The sequence below is a fragment of the Anabrus simplex genome, chromosome 2, assembly GCF_040414725.1.
Source record: "Anabrus simplex isolate iqAnaSimp1 chromosome 2, ASM4041472v1, whole genome shotgun sequence".
Classification (NCBI taxonomy): Eukaryota; Metazoa; Arthropoda; class Insecta; order Orthoptera; family Tettigoniidae; genus Anabrus; species Anabrus simplex.
The window spans coordinates 1,149,827,319-1,149,852,453 of NC_090266.1; the positions used below are offsets into that span (position 1 = coordinate 1,149,827,319).

At 39.6% G+C, this 25,135-nt stretch overlaps 1 protein-coding gene across 1 annotated transcript in view; it reads left to right on the forward strand.

Moving 5' to 3' along the window:
• Positions 1-25,135, forward strand: part of hob (hobbit) — a 460,559-nt gene that overhangs the window by 406,107 nt on the left and 29,317 nt on the right. The window contains exons 35-36 of the mRNA XM_067142110.2: positions 3,785-3,878; positions 15,284-15,474. Coding sequence (XP_066998211.2) covers positions 3,785-3,878; positions 15,284-15,474 — 285 coding nt within the window. The remainder of the gene's footprint in view (positions 1-3,784; positions 3,879-15,283; positions 15,475-25,135) is intronic.

Sequence of the window (25,135 nt, forward strand, 5' to 3'; positions counted from 1 at the left end):
ATTTTCATTCCTTCTGTAATTTTAGACGTTAAAGAAAGAACATTTAATTCTGAATAATTTGATATCAATATGATGTGTGTGCTGCAATTCATTCATGAAGCAGGGTACATAGTTATTCACTGTACATGTAACGGTCATCGATGTCAGGTCCTCGTGGTCCGATGCGCGGTGAGCAGCTGTGACTGTGTCATTTTCCACATAATGCGAATCACTTTCGGCACAAGAAGGTCATTATTACTGTCTAAATCATCTGAAAATTCAAGGATATCGACCTCATTCAGCCTTGAATATGGCCTAGCCATTACGATAAAAAGATGACGCAAGCACGTGCAACAACGGAGTTATGAAATGGAGTAAAATTATAGTTTGCGAAGTACAGCGAACACACGATATACCAAAGAAACGAAATATACTCTAAACTAAACTCATATCAAGATCAAATTGTTGTATTCATAAGCCAACCAAAACAGATCCACGCAATAACAACTTCAAATAACCACTACATAAACATTCATGGTCAACAGATTTCATTTGTCGAAATTAAAAATATTTTGTAGGGCTGGTGGATATATCTGTAGAGTAAACACAAATTCAACACTTTAAGGTACCGTCACGATCAACTGTTACGATTTAACAGCCACGCAAGTGACGAAAATCCCTAAATAGGACAGAGGCGATGTATCGGTGCCGTGAGCTTTTTCGCCATAACTTCTCGCGCTATCGGCACGCTGAGTGCGAAAGGGTTAAAATAACACATTACTTTAAGATTTTAATAGGTCCTCTTCACAGTAGAGGGCATAACATCAGTTCTTTTTTGGTAGAGACATCTGTAGAGAAAAGTCCAAACTTTTTGCACAAGTTGTTGCAAGCGGTTTTTTTTTTTCTTACATACCCTTTGTAACCACATATCATCCTGGTCTACACAAAATCAATCATATTTTAAACCAAGCATTCGGTCTTCTCTCATCCTCACTCTTCATGCAGCATCTTCCAAAAAGTCCCACAGTCACATTCAGGTGCCCACCTAACCTTAAAAACATTCTCACTCACTATGAACCATACCAAGTTTCACACCCTTCGGGCTTTTTCCCCAGTTTATATTGCCACTGTAAGACCTACCCTTTACATATACCAATGACCACTTTTACCAGATGCATCACCAATATGTCTTACTCCATACAAGGTCGTCATGACTGTACTTCATCCAACGTCATCTACCAGCTTCATTGCAGTCTTTGCACAGCTTTCTACATTGGCTTAATTAGGAACACACTTGCTAAATGAATATGCTGCCACCACAGTACCCACAAGACCCCTAACATGGATCTTCCTGTTGCCATTCACACCTTGTACAATCAAGCCACGTTTCATTAATGTTTCACATCCTCAAACATTTACCCCCAACTGCCTACCCTCTCGCCCTTAGAAATTCTTAAGTTGGACTTCATTTGGTGCTCAGGTCCAGGTATCTGGCCTTAACATAAGGTAATTACTCCTTTTTTTTCATTCTGTTGTCTGTCTCTCCCCCCACTCCCTTCATTTCACACCGTGTTTACTTGCTGACAGTGACATCATTCATTATTATTCTATCCTCCAGTGACAAATGTTGCAGCCGAAAAAACCCATGTGTTTATTTTATGTACACTCCATCCATGCAGTCGTACATGGTGATTTGCTGCTCTCCATCTGTTTCCTAGACTTCTGCTCCTGCTAGCTTTCTTACATTATTGCTATAACCGTATATACGCAAATTATTGGGGGGGGGGGGGAATATATATCTGTTGTTTAACTGCAGGCTTCCACCTGGAAGGCTGAGGTTCAAATCCTGATTGATCCTGGGTTGAGTTTATCATCTCAAAAATCATGTTACATCAGGAAGGGCATCCGGCTTGAACCCCCAGTTGAAACCAAAATGAGCCTGGGTGGCTCCAGCGATCCCAGAAATAACTGGGATAAGTTAAGAAAGAAAGAAAGAAAGAAAGAAAGGAAAAATTTAATGTGAATAATCCCTTTATTCTATTTTTAGGAAGCAAAATTTTGAAAGAAAAAGTATTTGTGTAGATTTGTTAAATATTTATACTGAAAACCGTATATACTACAGTACAGTAAGTTACAAAATTAGTAAGCAACTCATCGCCTCGCAATGTTCATTAGTATAGTCCAGCAATTTGCTAAATATACTGTTATCTGGTCTAAGTTGCCAATTTACTTGAGTAAATACAAATTTCTCTGGTGCAAAATGATATCAAATCTGTGGAAATTCACAATCTCTTCTACATAATTAGCTGGAATGTGTTTACATATTGCTAATTTTCCTACGAAAACTGAAATTATATCATTGAAATGGCATATGGCTTTTAGTGCCGGGAGTGTCCGAGGACAAGTTCGGCTTGCCAGGGTCCTTCTAACCTTGATTTAATTGTTTTCTCGTAATATGATCGGGGATATTTATCAATAAATCCATCTTACCCCCTATGATTGTTTCGCATTCGTGTTATACCTCCATTTCCTGTCATTGATTGATATTTTAGAGTAGAACTTCGACTTTTTATCCTGACAAAACCGACAACCAACCCACTCTCTGCCCAACCCTGAGTTAGTCGGATGTTCATGCAGGAATGGAGGCATCGTCCTAGAGGGTATTTACCCCTGGGTACGGTACAACACGACGTGCTTTTTGCTAATGGCAGGAACAGAGTTGCCAACAGAGTTGGGGGAAAAATTCTAGCTTCCAAATTTCTGTATTCAGAACTGTACCATAGTTGATGCAAATAATACGTGCAGCCCACTTTTTGCCGCCCAGTTTTGAAAAACATATACGGGGCTTATTTGCATAGTACAGTACATGACCTGATTTTATTTCATTTATTGTTTTGTATTTATGTTTCTCACATGCATATGATCTAATATGTGAAAATTATGTACCTCTCTTTGGAGTGCATTTGATTGTGTACTTGTTCTGCTACAAATTGCCCAAGAAAATGTTATACTGCTTTCTTATATTTCCCTTGGATGAATTGTAGTCATCATAAAATGACAAAGCCATTTTCTAAAACAGTGCTGATGATACGTTATACACATATGGTTTATAAGATACAGTCAGTATACACTAATTTCATTTATCAAAACCGGTGTTTGGAATTGCTGTATATTCCATCATCAGTGAAATTCTCAAAATTACATTTAAAATAATCTAAAACATGAATGACAGTATCCACACGAACTGTATTATTAATTAGTTTAATATTGGTGGTCAAGTCGATCTGTACTGCAAAGAAAGAAGAAAAGAGAGATGGAATGATAGAAATGTTTTAAAGAACATTTGTCTTTGCCGCAATTTTTTTTTTTTTTTTTTTTTTTTTTTTTTTTTTTTTTTTTTTTTTTTTTTTGCTCGTTATAACATACATTGTTGTGGAGGTACTGGTTGGACATGTTGTTCAGCTGTTCCACCGGTACTAAGCGGAATGTTCCCTGTAGTGCTGTGTGCCGGTGAGCGGTATGTGGTTCCTATGTCATGTCAAGGTTTTGAACAGAATGTTTTCTGAGGTGGTTTCATTCAAAACGTCTCGGGTTCCTTTTTCTGAGCTAAGGAATATTTCAGTGTTTTCCTGGATATTTAGTTCTAACACATGTTTACCTTTAGAAACATTTCTGTGGATGATATTTTCTCGCTCTTGCATATTATTTGTGTATGTTCAAGGAATGCCTGCTGTATTGAAGATGTGTATAATATTTATTGTATTTTGGTCTATATTCATTGATAATTTACAAATATGCTTTTCAGAGAGCTGTTCGAATATTTTGTCGAGAAAAGGCACCTGTTGGAGGAATCTCTGTGAAGGAACATTTTGAAATTAATGTTGTTCCTATTACTATTGGTAAGTATGGTCATTGCGTACACTTTTCCTTTTCTTTCATTTTGCAGTGTCCTTAGCAATCTGATCCTATTTGTCACGGTCAGAAGGATACTCTTGGACCTATCCAACTTAATTACATCACATTTCATTTTAAATAGGAGCCACTGGATACTTGTTACAGCCATATATCAGATACATTGTTTATAACCCAAAGCATCCACAGTCACTTTATCAATTCAAGAAGATGGTAGAACGGAACACTGGAACCTCCATAACAAGCTGGACATACATAGAGTGACCAAATGTGATAAGGAGTGAGCTTTCCATGATGACCATTCATGTGGAACTAATTCAAATAAATTAATATTAACAAAATTTGACAAAGCTTTTATCGGCTCACATATCATCATTTGATGTGTTTTTAAGCTCTGTGTATGTAGTATTTTTATGTGTGTGTATGTTTTGTATGTGTTTTATCTAGGTTTTAAATGTTTTTTAATACTTTAGTTAACTTGCCAATTTTAAATTACATGGCTGAAAATGACCCTACACAAGGGTCAAAACCAGTCCTGTACATATGAAATGGTGTAATTTTTACCTATTCCACTTAATTTTGTATTGAAAGGTGGATAATTCATCTCCTATTCTCCTTGGTGTCTTTGCAGAAGAATCAAGTTTTTTTAGTCTCCTTTTGAATTTTAGTACATTTTAAATGAGATTAAGGTCAGAGGTACATTTTAAATGAGATTAAGGTCAGAGGAATTCTCTGGCCACTATAGCACATTACTGTTATCACTGAAGAATTTCTTCACTTTCTTTGAAGTGTGGAATGGAGCCACATGCTTAAAACTCCTATCGCCATGTGCAAACTTTTCTGCAGCCCATGAAGGACTCTCCTTTCCAGTATTTTAATGTAGTGATCACTTTTCATCAAGCCATCAACTGACACTGTGAAACACCTCCAAAGCATCTTCTTCACTGGGTGTTTTACAATCCACTGTAGATGTGCTGAATTTCTTGGAACCGGACGAGTTGGCTGTGCTGTTAGGGGCGCGCGGCTGTGAGCTTGCATCTGGGAGATAGTGGGTTCGAATCCCACTGTCAGCAGCCCTGAAGATGGTTTTCTGTGGTTTCCCATTTTCACATCAGGCAAATGCTGGGGCTGTACCTTAATTAAGGCCACGGCCGCTTCCTTTCAACTCCTAGGCCTTTCCTATCCCATCGTCGCCATAAGACCTATCTTCTGTGTCGGTGCGACGCAAAGCCACTAGCAAAAATAATAATAATAATAATAATAATAATAATTTGTTGGCTCTTTCTTCCTTAGTGCATATATTGAACCCTCTGCCCCTGTACTTCATTGTGACTTTCATTAAAGAAAAGAAGTTTCTTCCAGTGTTCTTTTATCCAGTCCTGATGACTACTTGCCTGCAAGAAGCATTTCTTGTGCAGTTCTGCTCTTGGTAGGTGTTTCTTTGTAAGTTTGTGACTATTTGCCCGCAGGAAACATTTCTTGTGCAGTTCTGCTCTTGGTAGGCGTTTCTTTGTAAATTTGTGGGCTTTCTTTCCACCTACTAGAAGTCTATAATGAACATTAGTTTTCTCTTTCCTACCACAGTTTCCCATTTTCTTGTGTGAAATTCAGCCAGTTGTTTTGTGTTGCTGAATAATTAGATTTACAGTGCATACATCCAACACAAAATTAAGTAGCTATAATGCTAGCAAAAAGAAAACGACCTTGGTAATTTACACTCCAAGCGACCTGCTCCCCATCATCTCTAAAAGGAGGAGCTTCAGCCTAACAAAACGCATGGAAAGTCACCACTGTGACTCAAAGGTGTAATGTAAGTAACCCCTACAATATGAATTTGGGACAAGACTTTAAAATTAGCAGTATCAACCTTCTCTATAGGAATGTACAAATTGCCAGTATATGCTCACATCATATAGTCACAAACATATTATCCATTTTTTTCACTGAATAATCACAAAACAGCTTTTCCAACAATATGTCTTCTTGCACGCTTCCTTTGACGTCTGCCCACACTAATTGTATGGGATTACCGAGCTCGATAGCTACAGTCGCTTAAGTGCGGTCATTATCCAGTATTCGGGAGATAGTGGGTTCGAACCCCACTGTCGGCTACCCTGAAGATGGTTTTTCGTGGTTTCCCATTTTCACACCAGGGGCTGTATCTTAATTAAGGCCACGGACGCTTACTTCCCACTCCTAGACCTTTCCTGTCCCATCGTTGCCATAAGACCTAACTGTGTCAGTGCGATATAAAAAATGTATGGGATTCAAATTTGCAGGGTATGGGGGTTAAAGTGCTACCCTATGTCCTGCAGAGGGGAAGTTATCATCAGTGCAGTAGGTTTTCTCTACTTCAGTACTCTGAATAACTTGAAACAGTTATAGTCATGTTCAAGTGAGGGCTGCTTACTAAAAATTTGCTCTGGTTGAGTTAGTCTGAACATGGAATGATTGAAGGAGTTTCCCAGAACATCAGTTTTCTGCCTGAGGTGTAAGCAAACTATAAATCTACCTGCTTCATCCCTAGTTGTATTCTCTGTAAAATATATTTCTAAGGCTATCTCTTGGTCTAGGTATCATGGTTGGGAATGTAAGCTTTTGTGTGTCCTAAAACTGCGGTAGCTGTGTGTGTAACCTGTCTTCTGAAGAAGTGATTACAGTAAGGCATTTTTCTTCCTTACGATGATGTCCTGCAGCAGTTTATCCCAGTTCAGTGTCTTGAAGGATAGGATAATCTGGTAATAGAGTTCTGCAACCAGGCTTCGGTAATGAGAAGGAATGCTGCACACCTCTTTACAGTTAAATATCCCATGGCTGGAAGAAATTGGGGTCAGTGAGCGTCAAGCTATTGGGCAAGTTCCAGTGTTCATGCTGAATGAAACTGCTGGGCATACTCCCTGTGATGTGTGGAAAAGCAGTTAGACGTACTGGCAATGTTACCTTCAGCGGATATGCAAGTGTAACTGAACACTCGATTTTGACTAAGAGAATTATTTATACTGCTGATTGGTATGGGATTCACAATTTTCTGGAGACCTAATCATTGGGCTAGACTTTTAGTGCATTGATTAGCCTGGCTCCTGTGTGGATGTGCAATTGTCCTCTAGACTACAACACTTTGACCAAGGCAACAGACAACTAAACCCCAACAGGATCTCTTTTACTGCAGTTTGTGTGGGATGTAGTTTGATGGTGAGCTGTACCTCCCTCTGTGACAGATTATGTGATGAGGTGTGATGCTTCCAACTTGTAACATCTGCAAGCTATTGAAATTATCAAATGGATAAATCATGACTAAAATAAGTATAAATAACAAGAATGGGCACCACCTGCAAAACAATTGCAGGAATAATTAACTCTGTAGAGCAACGAGCAACTCCCTCTCCCAAGGCGACGGTCATCAGCCTGACGAAGCTCCAGACTTACTTTACATCCTTACCTGTTGCTGTTTAATCCCTGAAATTAAATTTGGGTAGCATGCCAGGTTCATCCTTCTCTACTGTTAAAAGATTTACTGCAAGTTTCATTCCATGACTTTACTCCCAAAATAAGTAAAAATATATATGATAAATACCACAATAAACATCACTTGATGAAACCACCTCCTGTTCGCCGTTTACAAAGGACAAATATACAGACAACTAAAAACCACCAACAAAAAAAAAAATCATTACTGGACGAGACCTACTCGTGTTTGCCGTTTACAAAGGCAAATTACAAACAACTACCACCAACAAAAATCATCAGTTGACGAGACCATCTCGTGTTTGCCATTTATAAAAGGGCAATTAAACAAACCACTAAAACCACCAACAACAAAATAAATCACTTGACGAGACCAACTCGTGTTTGCCGTTTACAAAAGGGCAAATATACTAACCACTAAAAACCACCAACAAAATTATTTTTACTATATACATTTCTTAACATCTCCAGGTAAGAGTCCCACTGCACTCTCTACTGTTACAGAAGAAAATCCTAGTCTGGTAAAGAAAAGTACGACGACTTTCTCTACGTACGGATGCAACCTTCTTTACAAAGAGCATCCCTAACCTTATTTACACACTTCATCGACGTCTTGAGTCCTTCCCGATTGCCACACAGGTTAGTGTGACGCCTCATGTTTCTCCAACTGAAACTGCATGCTCGGCCGACGATGAATGCCTTTCTCAAGAAATGTAGAGCTGTTCAAGCTCTACAAAATGTTCCGCGAGGGCATACAATTATAATGTAGATTCAGTATGCACCACCACATCCACTGTACATTATCTTATAGAAGAATTGTAGTATAGGCCTAATTATTATACAGAGTTTGAATATCAAACACTTAGTAGCGTCTTTTACAGAACGTACACCGCAAAGCCGCAAAGTAGTTAGCATCTGTGATTATACCATGCTCACCCCATAAAAGATACTCACGGTCAATAGAACATCGCATAGGAACCTGCGCAAAGTATGTAGCTCCCGCACACCGGTCCGAATGAGAAACACACAGAATCAACATCAGAATCAGAATTAGAATGACTTGCCGCACATGCGTACATACTTATATAGGCTTGCCACACGTGGTTATAGCGTCCCGAAAAGTTTGTTGGTAGCAACGCTATCACAGGCACTTCTTGACGCGTCACTCAGTCAACCCAACCTCGCTTAAAACAAAGCCCTCGTATTGGCTATCGAGTGTCTGATGTGACATAGAAAGTCCACTCACGTAAATCCACATTGATCCACTCCAATCTTCAGCCTATACTACCTGCCGTACCCCGGGTTTCCAAACCACTTTGTTGCAACACATTCAACTGACTTCAAGCGTTTTTCCCAATATATCCACTGTTTTCCGTGTTGCACAATTCTTGAGCAACCTACACTGCCATGCCATGTGCAGACACTAACACAAATTAAAATTACATATATACAAAATTCCCTACTACAAATTCTTCTTATAATACACTGACTGACAGAGCAAATGCAACACCAAGAAGGAGTGGTCAGAACTTTATGCCAATTGCAGGGTAGACTGACGTCACTGAGGTATGCTCATGATGTGAAATGCGCCGCTGTGCTGCACACGTAGCGAACGATAAATGGGACACGGCGTTGGCGAATGGCCCACTTCGTACCGTGATTTCTCAGCCGACAGTCATTGTAGAACGTGTTGTCGTGTGCCACAGGACACGTGCATAGCTAAGAATGCCAGGCCGCCGTCAACGGAGGCATTTCCAGCAGACAGACGACTTTACGAGGGGTATGGTGATCGGGCTGAGAAGGGCAGGTTGGTCGCTTCGTCAAATCGCAGCCGATACCCATAGGGATGTGTCCACGGTGCAGCGCCTGTGGCGAAGATGGTTGGCGCAGGGACATGTGACACGTGCGAGGGGTCCAGGCGCAGCCCGAGTGACGTCAGCACGCGAGGATCGGCGCATCCGCCGCCAAGCGGTGGCAGCCCCGCACGCCACGTCAACCGCCATTCTTCAGCATGTGCAAGACACCCTGGCTGTTCCAATATCGACCAGAACAATTTCCCGTCGATTGGTTGAAGGAGGCCTGCACTCCCGGCGTCCGCTCAGAAGACTACCATTGACTCCACAGCATAGACGTGCACGCCTGGCATGGTGCCGGGCTAGAGCGACTTGGATGAGGGAATGGCGGAACGTCGTGTTCTCCGATGAGTCAGTGATAGTCACCGCAGACGAGTGTGGCGTCGGCGTGGAGAAAGCTCAAATCCGGCAGTAACTGTGGAGCGCCCTACCGCTAGACAACGCGGCATCATGGTTTGGGGCGCTATTGCGTATGATTCCACGTCACCTCTAGTGCGTATTCAAGGCACGTTAAATGCCCACCGCTACGTGCAGCATGTGCTGCGGCCGGTGGCACTCCCGTACCTTCAGGGGCTGCCCAATGCTCTGTTTCAGCAGGATAATGCCCGCCCACACACTGCTCGCATCTCCCAACAGGCTCTACGAGGTGTACAGATACTTCCGTGGCCAGCGTACTCTCCGGATCACTCACCAATCGAACACGTGTGGGATCTCATTGGACGCCATTTGCAAACTCTGCCCCAGCCTCGTACGGACAACCAACTGTGGCAAATGGTTGACAGAGAATGGAGAACCATCCCTCAGGACACCATCCGCACTCTTATTGACTCTGTACCTCGACGTGTTTCTGCGTGGATCGCCGCTCGCGGTGGTCCTACATCCTACTGAGTCGATGCCGTGCGCATTGTGTAACCTGCATATCGGTTTGAAATAAACATCAATTATTCGTCCGTGCCGTCTCTGTTTTTTTCCCCAACTTTCATCCCTTTCGAACCACTCCTTCTTGGTGTTGCATTTGCTCTGTCAGTCAGTGTATTATGTTTTTACATATAAATAAACAAAATTACATGATTTACATGACTTCAATATTACGAACTATATTACGAAAATTTCCTAACCTAAAAATTTGGGGATCGTACATTCGTACGGTTACAAACTTCATAACTTACAGCAACATAATTTACATTGTTTAGCAGATTTGTCTGTATGCAAACAGTTATTGCAGAAATTCCTTAATTTTTCTACTGGGCAAGTTGGCCATGCTGTTAAGGGCTTGCGTCTGTGATCCGGGGAATAGTGCAATTTTCCCGAATTGCCTGATCCACTCGCTGAACAAGATCATGATCACCTGCATCATGAACGTCTGTACGTCCTGCTTGAAAGTTCCTGCACCATTGCCGCACTTCACTGTCACTCACGAAAGTTTCATTGTACACATTACTCATTCATCGATTAATTTCGGCTGCATTGCACCCCTCAACATGAAGAAATCGAATGACAGCACGCACTTAACACTTGGTGGGAGACTCTATTGTTCTAGGCATGTTTACGTGCTCATTGCATGCTCAGAACTGACAAAAGTGTCATGATGTGGTCGACAGGCATACTAGAGATACTGCGCAACACATCTGCACAACGCTTCGTCGGATTCTCACTGTTGTTTTAATTTCGCGACTGATCGGAGGTTGGAAAAAAATCACCCTTGTATTAGCAATTGTGGGCAGATGCACAGGATAACACAAGCTCATTACATAATGTTCCTTATTCCACCCTTGCTGTGAGGCACCCACGCGTACACTCTCTTGTCTCCTTTTCCTCCACCCCTACTACTGGGTGGCTGGCAATTTGTTCACTGGTTGAGGAATGCTGCTATCTGAGTGCTTCATTGAGAAAGAGAAGCAGGTATAGGAGGGTGGGCACTGAGGCCAGGACAAATTTCTGTTGTTCTTTTTGGGTTTTTGAATAAATTGTCGCATTATACAGTATACGTGACCATTTCATAAGCCTGTCCTTGTAAAGGCCTACCCCAGCAGGACTTGGACTTCTATCAAGATGCATTTTAACATCAATAATGAAATAAATAGCAGGGTTTTGTAGAATGAAACGTGTGATTACACAATGACTCTATGCCAACCTGGCATGAGTGCTGAGAGGGAAGTGAACTGATCGCAGTGACGGGAAGGAACGGAGGGGGGGATATGCTGACTGACAACACCTGCTGGTTTCTGTGCAAGCAGTTATTCTCCTGGAAGTGTATCTTAGAAGTATTTTGTGATAATAGTGTCATTGGGTCATCTATACTATAACAAATTCATCAAGTTGTCACCATTTTTAAACTTCAATAATAGTTTTTAACTAGAACTGTGACCAAAAAAAAAAGTAACTTATATCTCCACAAGTTGCAAGCTAAAAACACGGGAACTTATATAAACTCCTTTAAAATAAGAACTGACCCAAGAACATAGTATATGGTTAAATATTATGCCAAACTTCATGCGTTGGAATGTATTTCCTCATTAAGTTTTATATAATATTTTAACGTGGATCATCACTCATCATTGTCATTTGTACCATTTAGTTCAGTTAAGTCATATCTTACATTTGACTAAGGCCTTGGCCATCAACATGTTAATGCTTCCCACATATACAGTAGAACCTCATTAATTTGAAATCGGTTAATTCAAAATCTCCCTAATTCCAAGCAGCTTTCATTCCCGGAAACATGCATGTTATTTAAATCGTTTAATTCAAAATGTGGATAATTCGTAATTCGAAGAACAATGACAGTCCTGTTACCGAAATTCAGACTTTTAAATCGAAACTTCCTTTACATATTTGAAAAAAAAAAAAAAAAAAAAAAAGTATTTTACAGAGTAATTTAAATTCAAAATTTCTCAGCGTCATGAAAGAACGAATCTTCCGGAACATGCAGGGGTAACTTTGCACACTTTGACCTACTTCGGGCATGTCTACAGTGTGCTTCATATCTGCTATGTTCGAGCGGAATCGTAATTATTTTGTATTCACCGTTTTAAGGAATGCCACAATATCACGTAGCAGGCTGTGTGCAGAGATGTTGAATCCGCGAACACTTGCGATGGCGACAGTTGGCGAACAAGTGTGCCTTATAACCTATAATCAATTCGTATGCACCAAACAATATTGTCAATGCCGATGAAACTGCATTGTTTGTTTGTTTTATTTTTTAAATGCTTAGGCCAAACGGACTTTTAAAGGAGAGAATTGCCAGCTGGGAAATGTACTGTGTTGCTATGCAGTGCACACGGAAGCGGGAGACTTCCTTCCCCGTTATAGGAAAGTTCGAAAAGCCATGATGTTAAGGGCGTCAGGCACTTTCCATGCTAGTACAAGGCATCTAAAAATGCAACAAACATTACAGTAAGTAATCCAAAAGATAAAGCATTTGCACAGGGGATCCAGCATAATTTTTCCTCGTCTTTGAATCGTGTTTTTCTTCCTTTCGTTGCGTGAGGTTATATTTTGTCATTGTTTTATACAAGTGCATTATTTGAATAATGTATACACCTTGTTGGATACATTTCTGAAATAGTGTTTTCCATGGCATTTGAAAAGTTTAAACTGAGAATCAAGGCGATTGCATGCATTAATGGGTCTTAGAAGTGCCATGGTGGGAAATCATACAGGTATAGTCACTGTACTGGTGTTGTAATGTGGACGGAAGCGAGGGACTTTCTCCCCTCGATATAGCAAAGTTCGATAAGGCGCAATGTTTTAAGGGCATCGGGTACTTTCCGTGCAAGCACAAGGCAGCTACAATGCATACAGTACAGTAATCCAATGAATAAAGCACTTCCACAGGGGAGCCAGTATAGATTTCTCCTCGTCATTGAATCATGTTTTCTTTCTTTTGATTTCACTGCGTGAGGTTATGTTTGCCGGTGAGTTATCAAAGTGTATTATTTGAATACTGTAAATGCACCTTGTTGGATACATTTTGGAAATAGTTTTTTTTCCATGGCATTTGAGAGCTGTAAACTGTGAATCGAAGTTAATTGCATGCAGTAACGGGTCTTAGAATATATTGTGATGCCGCAAGGGTTGGCATTTTCGAAGTACGTGTTGGCGGTTAATTCGAAATCACGTAATTCAAAGTCCGATTTTTGCGTCCCAACAACTTTGAATTAACAAGGTTTTACTGTAATTTAGTTCCTTACATAACGACTACATATTAAGTTAATATGTACCCAATAATTCTTTAAATAGTCATAGGATAAATTTTAAATAGGTGCCTGGTTCAGTTTTGAGGTGATGCTATGACTGATGATGCCCTTTAAAAGGGGCAAAACGTGTACCATTTCATATTTTAATGAGGATTAAACCTTGATTTTATGATTGATTGTATTGAATAGGTGGAAGAGAAATAAAATTTATATTATTTTACATGAATTACTTTCAATACGGATTTCTCAACGATTCCTATAACTTGTAATCACAAGAATTTCTCACAAATACAACATATGCATTTTTAAACTAAAACAATCATCACACAGAGCAGTTACTATGCAGTCAATGAACAAATAATGCATAGAAAGCACAGGATCTAATAATAAACAATGTGTAGTACATAGTTGCTAGCTATTGGGAAAATTATAAGAAAGAATCCTTATCCTGATTAATTCCTGTGGGACTATTCTACCTGGGCCGCTGACCTTCGATGTTAGGCCCCTTAAAACAACAAGCATCATCATCATCATCAGGGACTATTCTACCCATTGGCAAGTTATTTCATTGCACTAATTCATAGGCATGTTATGTCAAATAGACTTAACAATTTTTTAAATATGCACACTAACATGTTTTGATACTCCTAATTAATAGTTCTTTGTCTTTCAGAAGTATGATGTATTGGTATTATTTATTAACAGTTTTCACATTTCTTCAATGGTGTAATAATATCCTAACATGTTGTGTGTACAGGAACCTGCATTTACACTATCCTTTTTCTGTCACTAGAGTTGTCTGCATCCATATTATCATCACTTTTATCACCATTACTTACCAGTAACAGTTCATAAATATCACATCTGTCAAGCCACACACACTGAATTATCTGTTTGTATACAACATACAATATGCAGAAATGTCCCAATATCACATGAAAAATGTAATTTTTTTTTTTTTACAATTGGCTTTACGTTGAATGATGTAATTTTCATTCACAGTATAGAGAAAGGATCTTGTCTTAGATTTTTACTTATCATTGCTGTCATTTATGGACATAAAACCTAGTCAGAGCCAAAAATTTTATAGAAATGCTGGATAAGTCATTAAACTACTAGTAAGGTTTATGTTGTATTGATCTCATATGAAGGAAAGTAGTATGGTAGGCTCACTTCTTGATATAAACTTAAGGTGTGATTGTTTTCCTTGCCATTTACAAATAATTATTTATGTTGTATCTGCATGCAGAAAGAAAATATTTTGTTTTATTTTTTAATTTTTATTTTGGTTTCATGGGTATAGAAAATATCTTCATCTATGTATGATTTTTGATTAAACCTAAGTTTGTGAAAATGTTTTGGAACAGTAAAAATTATCCTCTAGTTTCTCAAAATGAGATCAAATAGTTAACATGGCGTATTCATACTCAGAAAATAGAACAGAGAATAGAATTTCAGAATGAAGAAAATGTCTGTTTGAGTAAAGACGTACACATTATATCTTAATCGTTTTAAATTTCACAATAGAACTAAGAAGTTAGAGGTATGTAGTTTGAATTCCATTCCATTCAATGTTATGGTTTGAGTAACTATCCTGAGAGTGCACTTATCTGTAGGGTTTTCACCATCACTCCAGGAAAATGCTGATATACCGCTTTACTTCCCAGAGCACTCACCCTAAAACCTTGCTGCAGTAAGCACAACCACACACACTTCCAGAGACTCCAAAATAATACACGTTATCAGCTTCCACATTTTGAAGTCTGTTGGTCTAATGAACTCGATCGAAAACAGTCGTACACTTATTATCTTGTGGTCATTTGTAACCTGTATTGATCATGAAAATTGACAGGCTAACTGTTTACTTTGTAGGTCTGACTAAGAAATTTTTCAACACCATGTTGAAGTTCTGCTTTCCTGAGCGAGATCCTGATACTATAGATGGGGAAGGATCTGATGAATTGGAAGCAGATGGTAAAGGGAAAAAACTAAAAAGTAAAAAAACTAAGGACACCAATTTCTATGTTCCAATCGACCAGAAAGATGATGTGGAGAAAATGAAGGTATGTTAACATTGAAGTAGTAGAGTTGTGTCAAATCAGCCGATAAGTTAGAATTACTTCTGATACAGTATTAACAAAGTCATAGTCCACTTCTGTTTCCTCCTCTGTCAAATGTAATGTGACTAATAAAAAACTTACCTGCTTCCCTGATACTTCATGTTGTTATAATGCACTTTAGTCATGTAAGGCTGAGTATATACTCACACATTTTGCATTCAAGACTAAGATTAGTAAAGAAACCTCTACTTAATTTACTTGTGATTATACTTTCTTGACCGTACAAGTCTCAATCCTGGCTGCTCCATAGTGCCAACGTCAAAACATTTGATGTCTAGTTATTGTAGATAGCTCTTTGGTTATCAGTGACACATAGTGGCATATTACTGAACTACATTCTGAAGGTAGGATTAGGAGAAGCCTCCCCAAGTTCTCATTTCATCATATTGTGGTGTTGAATTATTTGTTGTTCTCCTAGGAGAAAGGTGATATTTGCAACAAGACGAGTACCAAGAGGTTAAACAGTACTTGTGACAGTGAACAAAAAATGTAAATGAATCGTTTATTCAAAAAAAAAAAAAAAATGTTTTAACAATTTTCTGAACTTCTCTGCATAGTTAGGTATATTTGGGAAATGTAATTTGTTATCAGCCTTTGATTTCATCCTAACAAAATAAATGTTTACAATTCAATTGGGAGAATAAATTTGCATTAATAGTAATGCATATTTGTGGGACATGATTGTGTTACTTACCACTTATATTTTGTATATTTGGGTAAGAAGTACTATAAAAATATAATACAAGTCATATAAAACAAAAAATTATGTAGTTTGATTGACAAACTGAATATTTGTTTTTCAAAGTGTATCTCTGTCTTTCTCAGTATTTGGAAGTATCAGTCACGGATCGAGATAAAAGCTTGCTGTTGTTATCATTAAAGGAGATTAAGGGAACATTTATCCTTTTGCCTGCGTTCTTCTCCAATCCACCTCTTTTCTTCCAAACCTTATATTACATCATTTATTCATTAAGATATTGTAATTACTCACATTTTTTTATTTTTTTAGTGGAAGTGATTTCTTTTCAGTTTCAACTCAGTAAGATTAGCATGGAGTGTTGGTAAGGTACCTTCAGATTGGACAAAAGCAGTAATTGCACCTATCTATAACCAAGGGAACAGGAAGGATTGCAACAACTATCGAGGTATCTCATTGATTAGTATACCAGGCAAAGTATTCACTGGCATCTTGGAAGGGAGGGTGCAATCAGTTGTTGAGAGGAAGTTGGATGAAAACCAGTGTGGTTTCAGACCACAGAGAGTTTGTCAGGATCAAATTTTCAGTATGCGCCAGGTAATTGAAAAATGCTACGAGAGGAATAGGCATTTGTGTTTATGTTTCGTAGATCTAGAGAAAGCATATGACAGGGTACCGAGGGAAAAGATGTTTGCTATACGGGGGGACTATGGAATTAAAGGTAGATCATTAAAATCAATCAAAGGCATTTATGTTGACAATTGGGCTTCAGTGAGAATTGATGGTAGAATGAGTTCTTGGTTCAGGGTACTTACAGGGGCTAGACAAGGCTGCATTTGCTATTTGTAGTTTACATGGATCATCTGCTGAAAGGTATAAAATGGCAGGGAGGAATTCAGTTAGGTGGAAATGTAGTAAGCAGCCTGGCCTATGCTGACGACTTGGTCTTAATGGCAAATTGTGCCGAAAGCCTGCAGTCTAATATCTTGGAACTTGAAAATAAGTGCAATGAGTATGGTATGAAAATTAGCCTCTCGAAGACTAAATTGATGTCGGTATGTATGAAATTCAACAGAATTGAATGTCAGATTGGTGATACAAAACTAGAATAGGTCGATAATTTCAAGTATGTAGGTTGTGTGTTCTCCCAGGATGGTAATATAGTAAATGAGATTGAATCAAGGTGTCGTAAAGCTAATGCAGTGAGCTCGCAGTTGCAATCAACAGTATTCTGTAAGAAGGAAGTCAGCTCCCAGACGAAGCTATCTTTACATCAGTCTGTTTTCAGACCAACTTTGCTTTACGGGAGCGAAAGCTGGGTGGACTCAGGATATCTTATTCATAAGTTAGAAGTAACAGACATGAAAGTAGCAAGAATGATTGCTGGTGCAAACAGGTGGGAACAATGGCAGGAGGGTGTTCGAAGTGAGGATATAAAGGCTAATTTAGGAATGAACTCGGTGGATGAAGCTGTACGCATAAACCGGCTTCGGTGGTGGGGTCATGTGAGGCGAATGGAGGAGGATAGGTTACCTAGGAGAATATTGGACTCTTATGGAGGGTAAGAGAAGTAGAGGTAGACCAAGACGACGATGGTTAGACTCGGTTTCTAACGATTTAAAGATAAGAGGTATAGAACTAAATGAGGCCACAACACTAGTTGCAAATCGAGGATTGTGGCGACGTTTACTAAATTCACAGAGGCTTGCAGACTGAACACTGAAAGGCATAACAGTATAATGATAATGTATGTATATATGTATGTTCAACTCAGTTAATTTGTAACGGTTAGGTTCTTTAGTCTTTTGAAAGTACCGTATAACCTCGAATACCACCTGCCACCAAAAAAGACCCGCACCCTTATTTTGAAAGAACAAAATTAAAATTTAAAAAAAAAAAAAAAAAAGTGAAGTAAAAATTATTTACAATCTTTACTAACACACATCAAATGATTAGAAAATATAAATGAAAGTATACAAACCTTTGCAGAACGATATCCAACAAGTTCGTTCATCATCATCATCAGTAACAACTTCGGAACTTTCATCACCATCACCTTCTCACAAAATGTCGTCATCACTGCCATCCATAGCACTAGAAATGCTACATTTCCTGAAGCTCTTCCGTATGAAATCTCCAGGGATATGATTCCATGCCATCAAAATCCATGAACACAGCAGCTGAACTTCCGGGGACTGTTTGTGACCAGTTGGCGTCAGTGTGTGATTATCAGCTGCCATCCATTCTGTATAGAGCTTTTTCAAGGCTGCTTTAAATGGACGGTTCACGCAAACATTCAGCGGCTTTAGCATAGACATCATCCCGCCCGGAATGACTGCTAGGTCGGTTTTCCCATCCTTGATATGTTTCTTCACAGTGCCTGTTGTGTGGCCGCGGTAACTGTTGAAAGCAAGCAGACACACTTTACCCAGTCTACCACAAGTGAACTGTCCATCCAGCCAAAGTTCTGAGATCTGACGATAACACACGCAGGTAGTTTTTTTAGGAATCATCTTTCGCTTAAGAACAATGTACGGCGGCAATTTGGTTCAGTCGGCGAGAATACACAACATTACCGTACACCGTTGTTTCTCATTACCACCTGTTCTAATGGTAACACTTTCGCACCCTTAACATTCACAGTACTGTCCACTGGCATTTCAGAGTAGACTGGCATCTGATCTGCATTACCAATTTGGGAAAGCAAATTTGCATTTTCCTTCTGCAGCCAAATTACGTGACGCTGAAACGACAATAACTTCTCATCGTAGGCACCAGGAAGGCGCTGTGAAATTGAGGTACGCCTTCATACGCTCAACCCATTTCTTTTATAAAAATTACAAACCCATCCTCGGCTTGCCTTAAACCCTTCCGTTGAAAGTTCCTTTGCGATCTCCAATGCCTTTGGCTGACACATTTCCGTGGACACACCATATCCCAATTCTTGCCTTTCTGTCACATATTTATAAAGTTTTTTCAGTTTCTGGAGATTGTACACTCAGTCCACAAAAAGCTCTATAATCACCACTGCATGTTAATAGCACATTTTTCTTCTTTCTCCAATCGCGAATACACGACTCGTCAATATCGTATTTCCTACCGGCGGCACGATTTCCAATCATTTCGGCTTCCCGAACTACGGTACTTTCAGTTTCTCACTCGCAGTGAAAGATCGCAACACTTTGTGGAATTCATGTTAATACTCCGAGATCGTGCGTGAGACTGTCGCCAAGCGCGGAAGTAGTGTATACTGAAAGTGGAGAGAGCATTGTTGCCAAGCCGCGCCGGTTCTTCAAATGCTAATCCATTCTCCATAGGATCACAGTTAAGAAGTTTCTGAAAATAGCTGGCCAGATGTTCACAGTTCTTCTTTGCTATTATGGATAGTTTTCCTTTCTTCATCTTTGAAACATATACTCCTAGGGATGAATCCCTTGATCTTGTTCTTGAACGTTCGATAGAAATCTGTGTGTTATTATTCCTGAATTCTTCCTCAGTTCTGTCCAGCTGTTCCTTTTCATACATATGCTTAACATTCCTGACGATTTTGCCCATACATTTTCTCTGTTCCTTGAATTCTTCAAAGTGTGTTTATTTGAACGCCATTTATTCCAGGCTTCAGAACGCTTCTGTAAAGCCTCTCCACGTTCACTAATCCACCATGAGTGTTTCTCCTTTCTGGCTAGTAATATTGTGTGCTCAGCAGCTTCATTGATCATCCTGGCCATTTTGCCCCATTCAGAGGATTCTAAAGCCTCATGCTCGCGTTGGTACCTCTCAACAGTCTCTCAATTTAATTTTAGCTCATCAACCCTATATCTCTTTATTCAAGTAGTGGGTTTCTTCTTGGAATTAGGAATCAACCTTACTTTGACTAGTCAGGTAATGGTCCAAGTCTATGTTAGCCTGTCCCTGTACTCTTACAGGTAAGGACTTCCAAGCCAGCAGTACTGTCGCTAGACTAGCGTTCTGTTTGTTGTTGATTGGAGGGCAGTTGTTGATGTCGCTGGTCACAACTGCTCTATAGTTGTGTTTCGCTTCAGTTGGTGTACAAGTTGACATTGCATTGCTGTCGGTTATCATCATTGCGTGTGTTAGCTTTTTTTTTTAAAGAGTCTATCAAACACAATGAACAGCATGAAGAAGTTAAGAGGTGTACAATATAGAAAACAAATTATTGAACGAAGAAAGGAAGATTCCGTTCAAGCCAAAAGATTCAGTTTGTCGCCATAAGACCTATCCGTGTCAGTGCGGCTTAAAGCAAATAGCAAAAAAAAAAAAAAAAAAGATTTAGCGACTTTTTTAAATGTTATTTGTTTTACGTCCCACAGACTACTTTTTAAGGTCTTCGGAGACGCCGAGGTGCCGGAATTTAGTCCCGCAGGAGTTCTTTTACGTGCCGGTAAATCTACCGACACAAGGCTGTCGTATTTGAGCACCTTCAAATACCACCGGACTGAGCCAGGATCGAACCTGCCAAGTTGGGGTGTTAGAAGGCCAGCGCCTTAACCGTCTGAGCCACTCAGCCCGGCGATTTAGCGACTAATTTTCAAAGAGTGCAAATGCAAATTTGAACTGCCCGACTGGAAGTAGTGACATTAACAGTCAAGGTGAAATTTTAACATCATTTGGTGAAATCGGCAGTGGTGGTAAAATGTTAGGCAACAGTGATGGTGGGGTTGGGAGTGGAAGTGACGTTGGTGTTGATGCTGAAGAGGTATTAAAAACAGGGGCTTGTGGTGGCAGCATGAAGCTTCAACATATGGAAACAAGGAAATAGAAGAGGGCAGTGCCGGTAACAAGAAGAGTTACTAAGAGAGTGAGGAGGAAGAAGAACAAATCACACATTTGGGTGCAAGTACAGGTGTGGATGTTGAGATAAAACTCTGTGTTAAAGACATTAACAATGAAAGCGAAACATTCAATGACCCAGCAGATTGGGTTATTAATGATGCTACTTGAGAGTGTGTTGCTGTTAACAGTGCTTTGCAAAACATAAATTGTGATTTTTGCAAAGTCAAAATGAGAATATTCAGCCCACATTCGCCACTTATCAAAAACTCTGTTTTACCACAAACTAGGAAATGGAGAATAGAAGCCAAGACTATGGCTCGGTTTTTCTCCTAAGATGTGATTGGTGTTTTTCTGTGCTTGCAGACTGTTCGATAATGGTACGTAAGTTCAAAAATACGTAAATAAAAAACTATTATTAATTTCCATTTCAGACTTAATATGGTGTTTTCCTCTTCTCTTCACCCGCACTATATTGTAAACTTTTAATTTTATTTATAGTGAAAAATGGTGGCAAAATATTGACTTAATTAAAAGAATATTCCATTATATTGTCATTTTCATTTTTCAAAGGAATTCCATGCTCAGAGAAAAAGGTTATGATGAATGGAAAAATGCTACAAAACATTTTGCTGAACATGAAAATTTGGTACAACACAGAAAGGCTGTGAGTGTCATGATAGAAAGGTCTAAGATGGAGGCAGATTGACAGCAAACTACAAGAAGAGCTTCAGAAGGAAAAATGGTATTTGAGGGATGTCCTCAAGCGTGTTGTTGCTGTGGGCAAGTCACTGGGTTGTCATGGTTTACCACTGTAAGGTTCTAATGAACGTTTCGGTTCATCTCCTTGTGAGAACATCATAGCCTTGCTGGAGGTCATAGCAGAATTCAGTCCCTTCCTTTCCGAGCACATACAGTGGTACGGGTACAGAAGAAGAAGAGGGCTTTGTATTTATTTACTGAAATATGGGAGGAGTTTGTTTTTATCATCGCTGATCAAGTAAAGAAGGAGACTGTAAAGGAGATCAAGACTGCAAAATATTTTTCGATAATTGTTGATTCTGCAACAGACTTATCCCACATGGACCAATTAGTTCTCCTTTTTTGGTACATTTCTCAGGAGAATGGAAAACATTCCCATAGAGCGATATCTTCAGTTTCTACCAAACACTGGCCACAAAGCTTCGGGCTTAGCAGAGCATGTTTTTAAAGCACTGTAAAACCTTCAAATTGACATTGCCAATTGCAGGGGATGGTCGTATGACAATCTACCAGGAAAGTGCACAGTACTGCAATTTAGAATTAAGGGAATCAACCCTTGGACTGAATGGATACCGTGTTCCAGACTTCCCCTAAATTTAGTTGGCAAGAATGCTGCAGAATGCTGTGAACAGGTTTGTTTATCGTTGCATTTTGTTTATTTTGAATTCAATTTACAATTCATTTGTAATGTCACTTGATTGTTTGCATTTTTTTTTGGTAGTAAGTCTCATTTTTCGGATTTCTCCAAGCACTGTACAATATTTTTTTTACATGTACTGAACAGTGGAGGTGTTAGAAAGAAAGTTTGAACGAGGACAAGGACAAAGGAAATATCATTGTCAAGACTTTGTCAGCAAAGAGATAGTCAGCTCATCACTAATCCTGCCATGCTCTTCTGTATTCTTGGGCAGCAATAAAAGCAGGTCTTACTGCATTTTCAGAAGACATTGGCCAAAAGCCAATGGTGAGACATGAAGCTGTTTCTCTGCTGTACAAGATAAAGCAGCTGGAAACTGGGATTATGACTGCTTTTTGGTCAGAAATACTTGAAAGATTTCACTGTGATTTAAAATTCGTCCACTCAGTCAACATTTCCCTCAAGACTGTCATGGATGTTCATCACTCACTTATACTTTTCCTGGATTTTGTGCAAGACAGGTGTGTGTGTATTTACTATTATGAGATGAAAGTCACAGGGCGAAAGGTCATGAGAGTACTGCAGGTGCTCCAATTAGATATTGAGTGAAATATATGTGTTTAAAAAAATATAAAAAATAAAAGGTAATATTTTAAGGCAAAATTAATATTGACCTTCATTTCGTTAAAATACAGCATGGAATATGGAATAAATGTTCCCATTTCTTTTCACAGATATGATCTCGATTGAGAAAACTGGCTTGAATTGACTGGTCATATTGAGTACTGCCTTGACGTTATAAGGTGAAACATACACAACACACATTTTGATGACAGCGAACAAGAAAAAAACTACTGCAGGCGAGATAATTACAGAAGGCATGTTCCCTACGAAGTAATTGCTAATTTATGTAATCATTTGGAAAAAAGAATGGAAGCGTACTCTTCACTGAATAAAAAGTATGATTTCCTGTCTAGCTTGGTGTTGTTAAATTTGGATAACAGGCTAAAAATCATTCAAAGTATGTTCCCAGGTGATTTGAAAATGCACATAGAAAACTAATGTATCGATATTGCGTTGTGGTTTATAGGTACTTTGAACAAAGACGCAGATCTACAAGAGTTGGGGCAAAAACCATTGCAACCATTTTCTTTCTTGCAGATACCAGCCCAGTTGGAAAATGTGACATATACAGATGAAAGAACGAGGTGGGAATTTCATGTGTGGAGACTGAAGAACACGCGAACATCGTTCCTCACATATCTATTACAGTAGTGTACTGGACAATACTGATTTCATGGTGCAAAATAATTACAGCCAAGCACTCCTCCTACATTACGGCACAGCACAGCACACGTACAGTTGACATGACAAAACTGGGTCTAAAGGTCCTCAAAGTAGTCCCCTACAATGCTCACCACACACTGCCAATGAGGTGGAAGGCACTGAATACACTTTTTGCTGCACCATGTGTGAATACCTACTGTGTAGTGGTTCCTTTACCTTTCGTATGAAATGAAAGTCACAGGGCAAAAGGTCATGAAAGTACTGCAGGTGCTCCAATTCTTCCCATCCCCAGTGTTGTATACAAGAACAGGTATACAGGAACACAACTATATTTTATTGCTTCAGATAGTCTTAACAACATATATACATACATTCAAATAAAACTTTCCTCGAAGCAGTATGAAAATTATAAACAGTTAACGTTGCTTGTAGACTGAAGTTCCAAAAAAATGTACACTTTATATACATATATACATAAATCTATCTTGATGCAAAAGTCCATTGAAAAGCTAGAGTTCTTGATAGTTGAAAACTATCTGCTCTATACCGTCACAAGTGTAATCAGTAGCGAAAGCTTGCACTAATAGAATATTAGTTGTTTCTGTAACTTGTCAGGAACTGACATTGAAATGCATAATTAGTAGAATACTTATTGATGTGTTTGAGCCTAGGTAGGACTGAGGGAATACTGTCATCGGGCTCGACGTGGCTGCGGGAAACGGGAGCGGAGGCAGTAACCCGAGGTGAAACCTCAAACACTCAGAATCAGTCCACCTATTCGAGACATCTTTTTAAGAGGGATAGCCTCCGTGTTCGACATTCGGCGTAATCTGGTGCTGGGCACCGGCAAGTCCTCGCCTGTGGCTGGAAGGCAGCGCCTTTATATAGCTGGCTGATGTAACAGGCAAGCGCAGTGCAGACGTCTCGTAGAGTCGAGAACAATCCAGTCTGTTGCGTGCGCGGAGCAGGCGGTGCAGAGCGAGGAGCGCGCAGACACACGACACCCAGTGTTGCAGTTGCCACCATACACACTCTGCTTTATGTGGTTTTGCATTGTCGTGCAGTATGATTGCACTATCCATAAGATCCGGACATTTCTCCCGAATGCCACATCGTACCTATTATACCTGTCGTACCTGTTGCACGAAGAAGTCCCTTTAGTACTCTGTGCTCACTGTTCTGCCATGCGGAACAAAGTGGCACACAGTGACACCCCTGACGGCATACGCGACGATCATCCTCAATTTCACAGGGGAGGGATTCTGACAGAACTTCTGCCGTCTTGGCGATCCGGCCTGTCGCCACTCTGCGGACTGATGTTTGAGTTCCTGTTTATATGCCCTGATCCAAAATTCATCGATCACAGTTATTCATGACAGGAAGTGGTCGCCGTTCTGTTGCCAGTGTGCTAGGTGGTTGGTGCATGACGC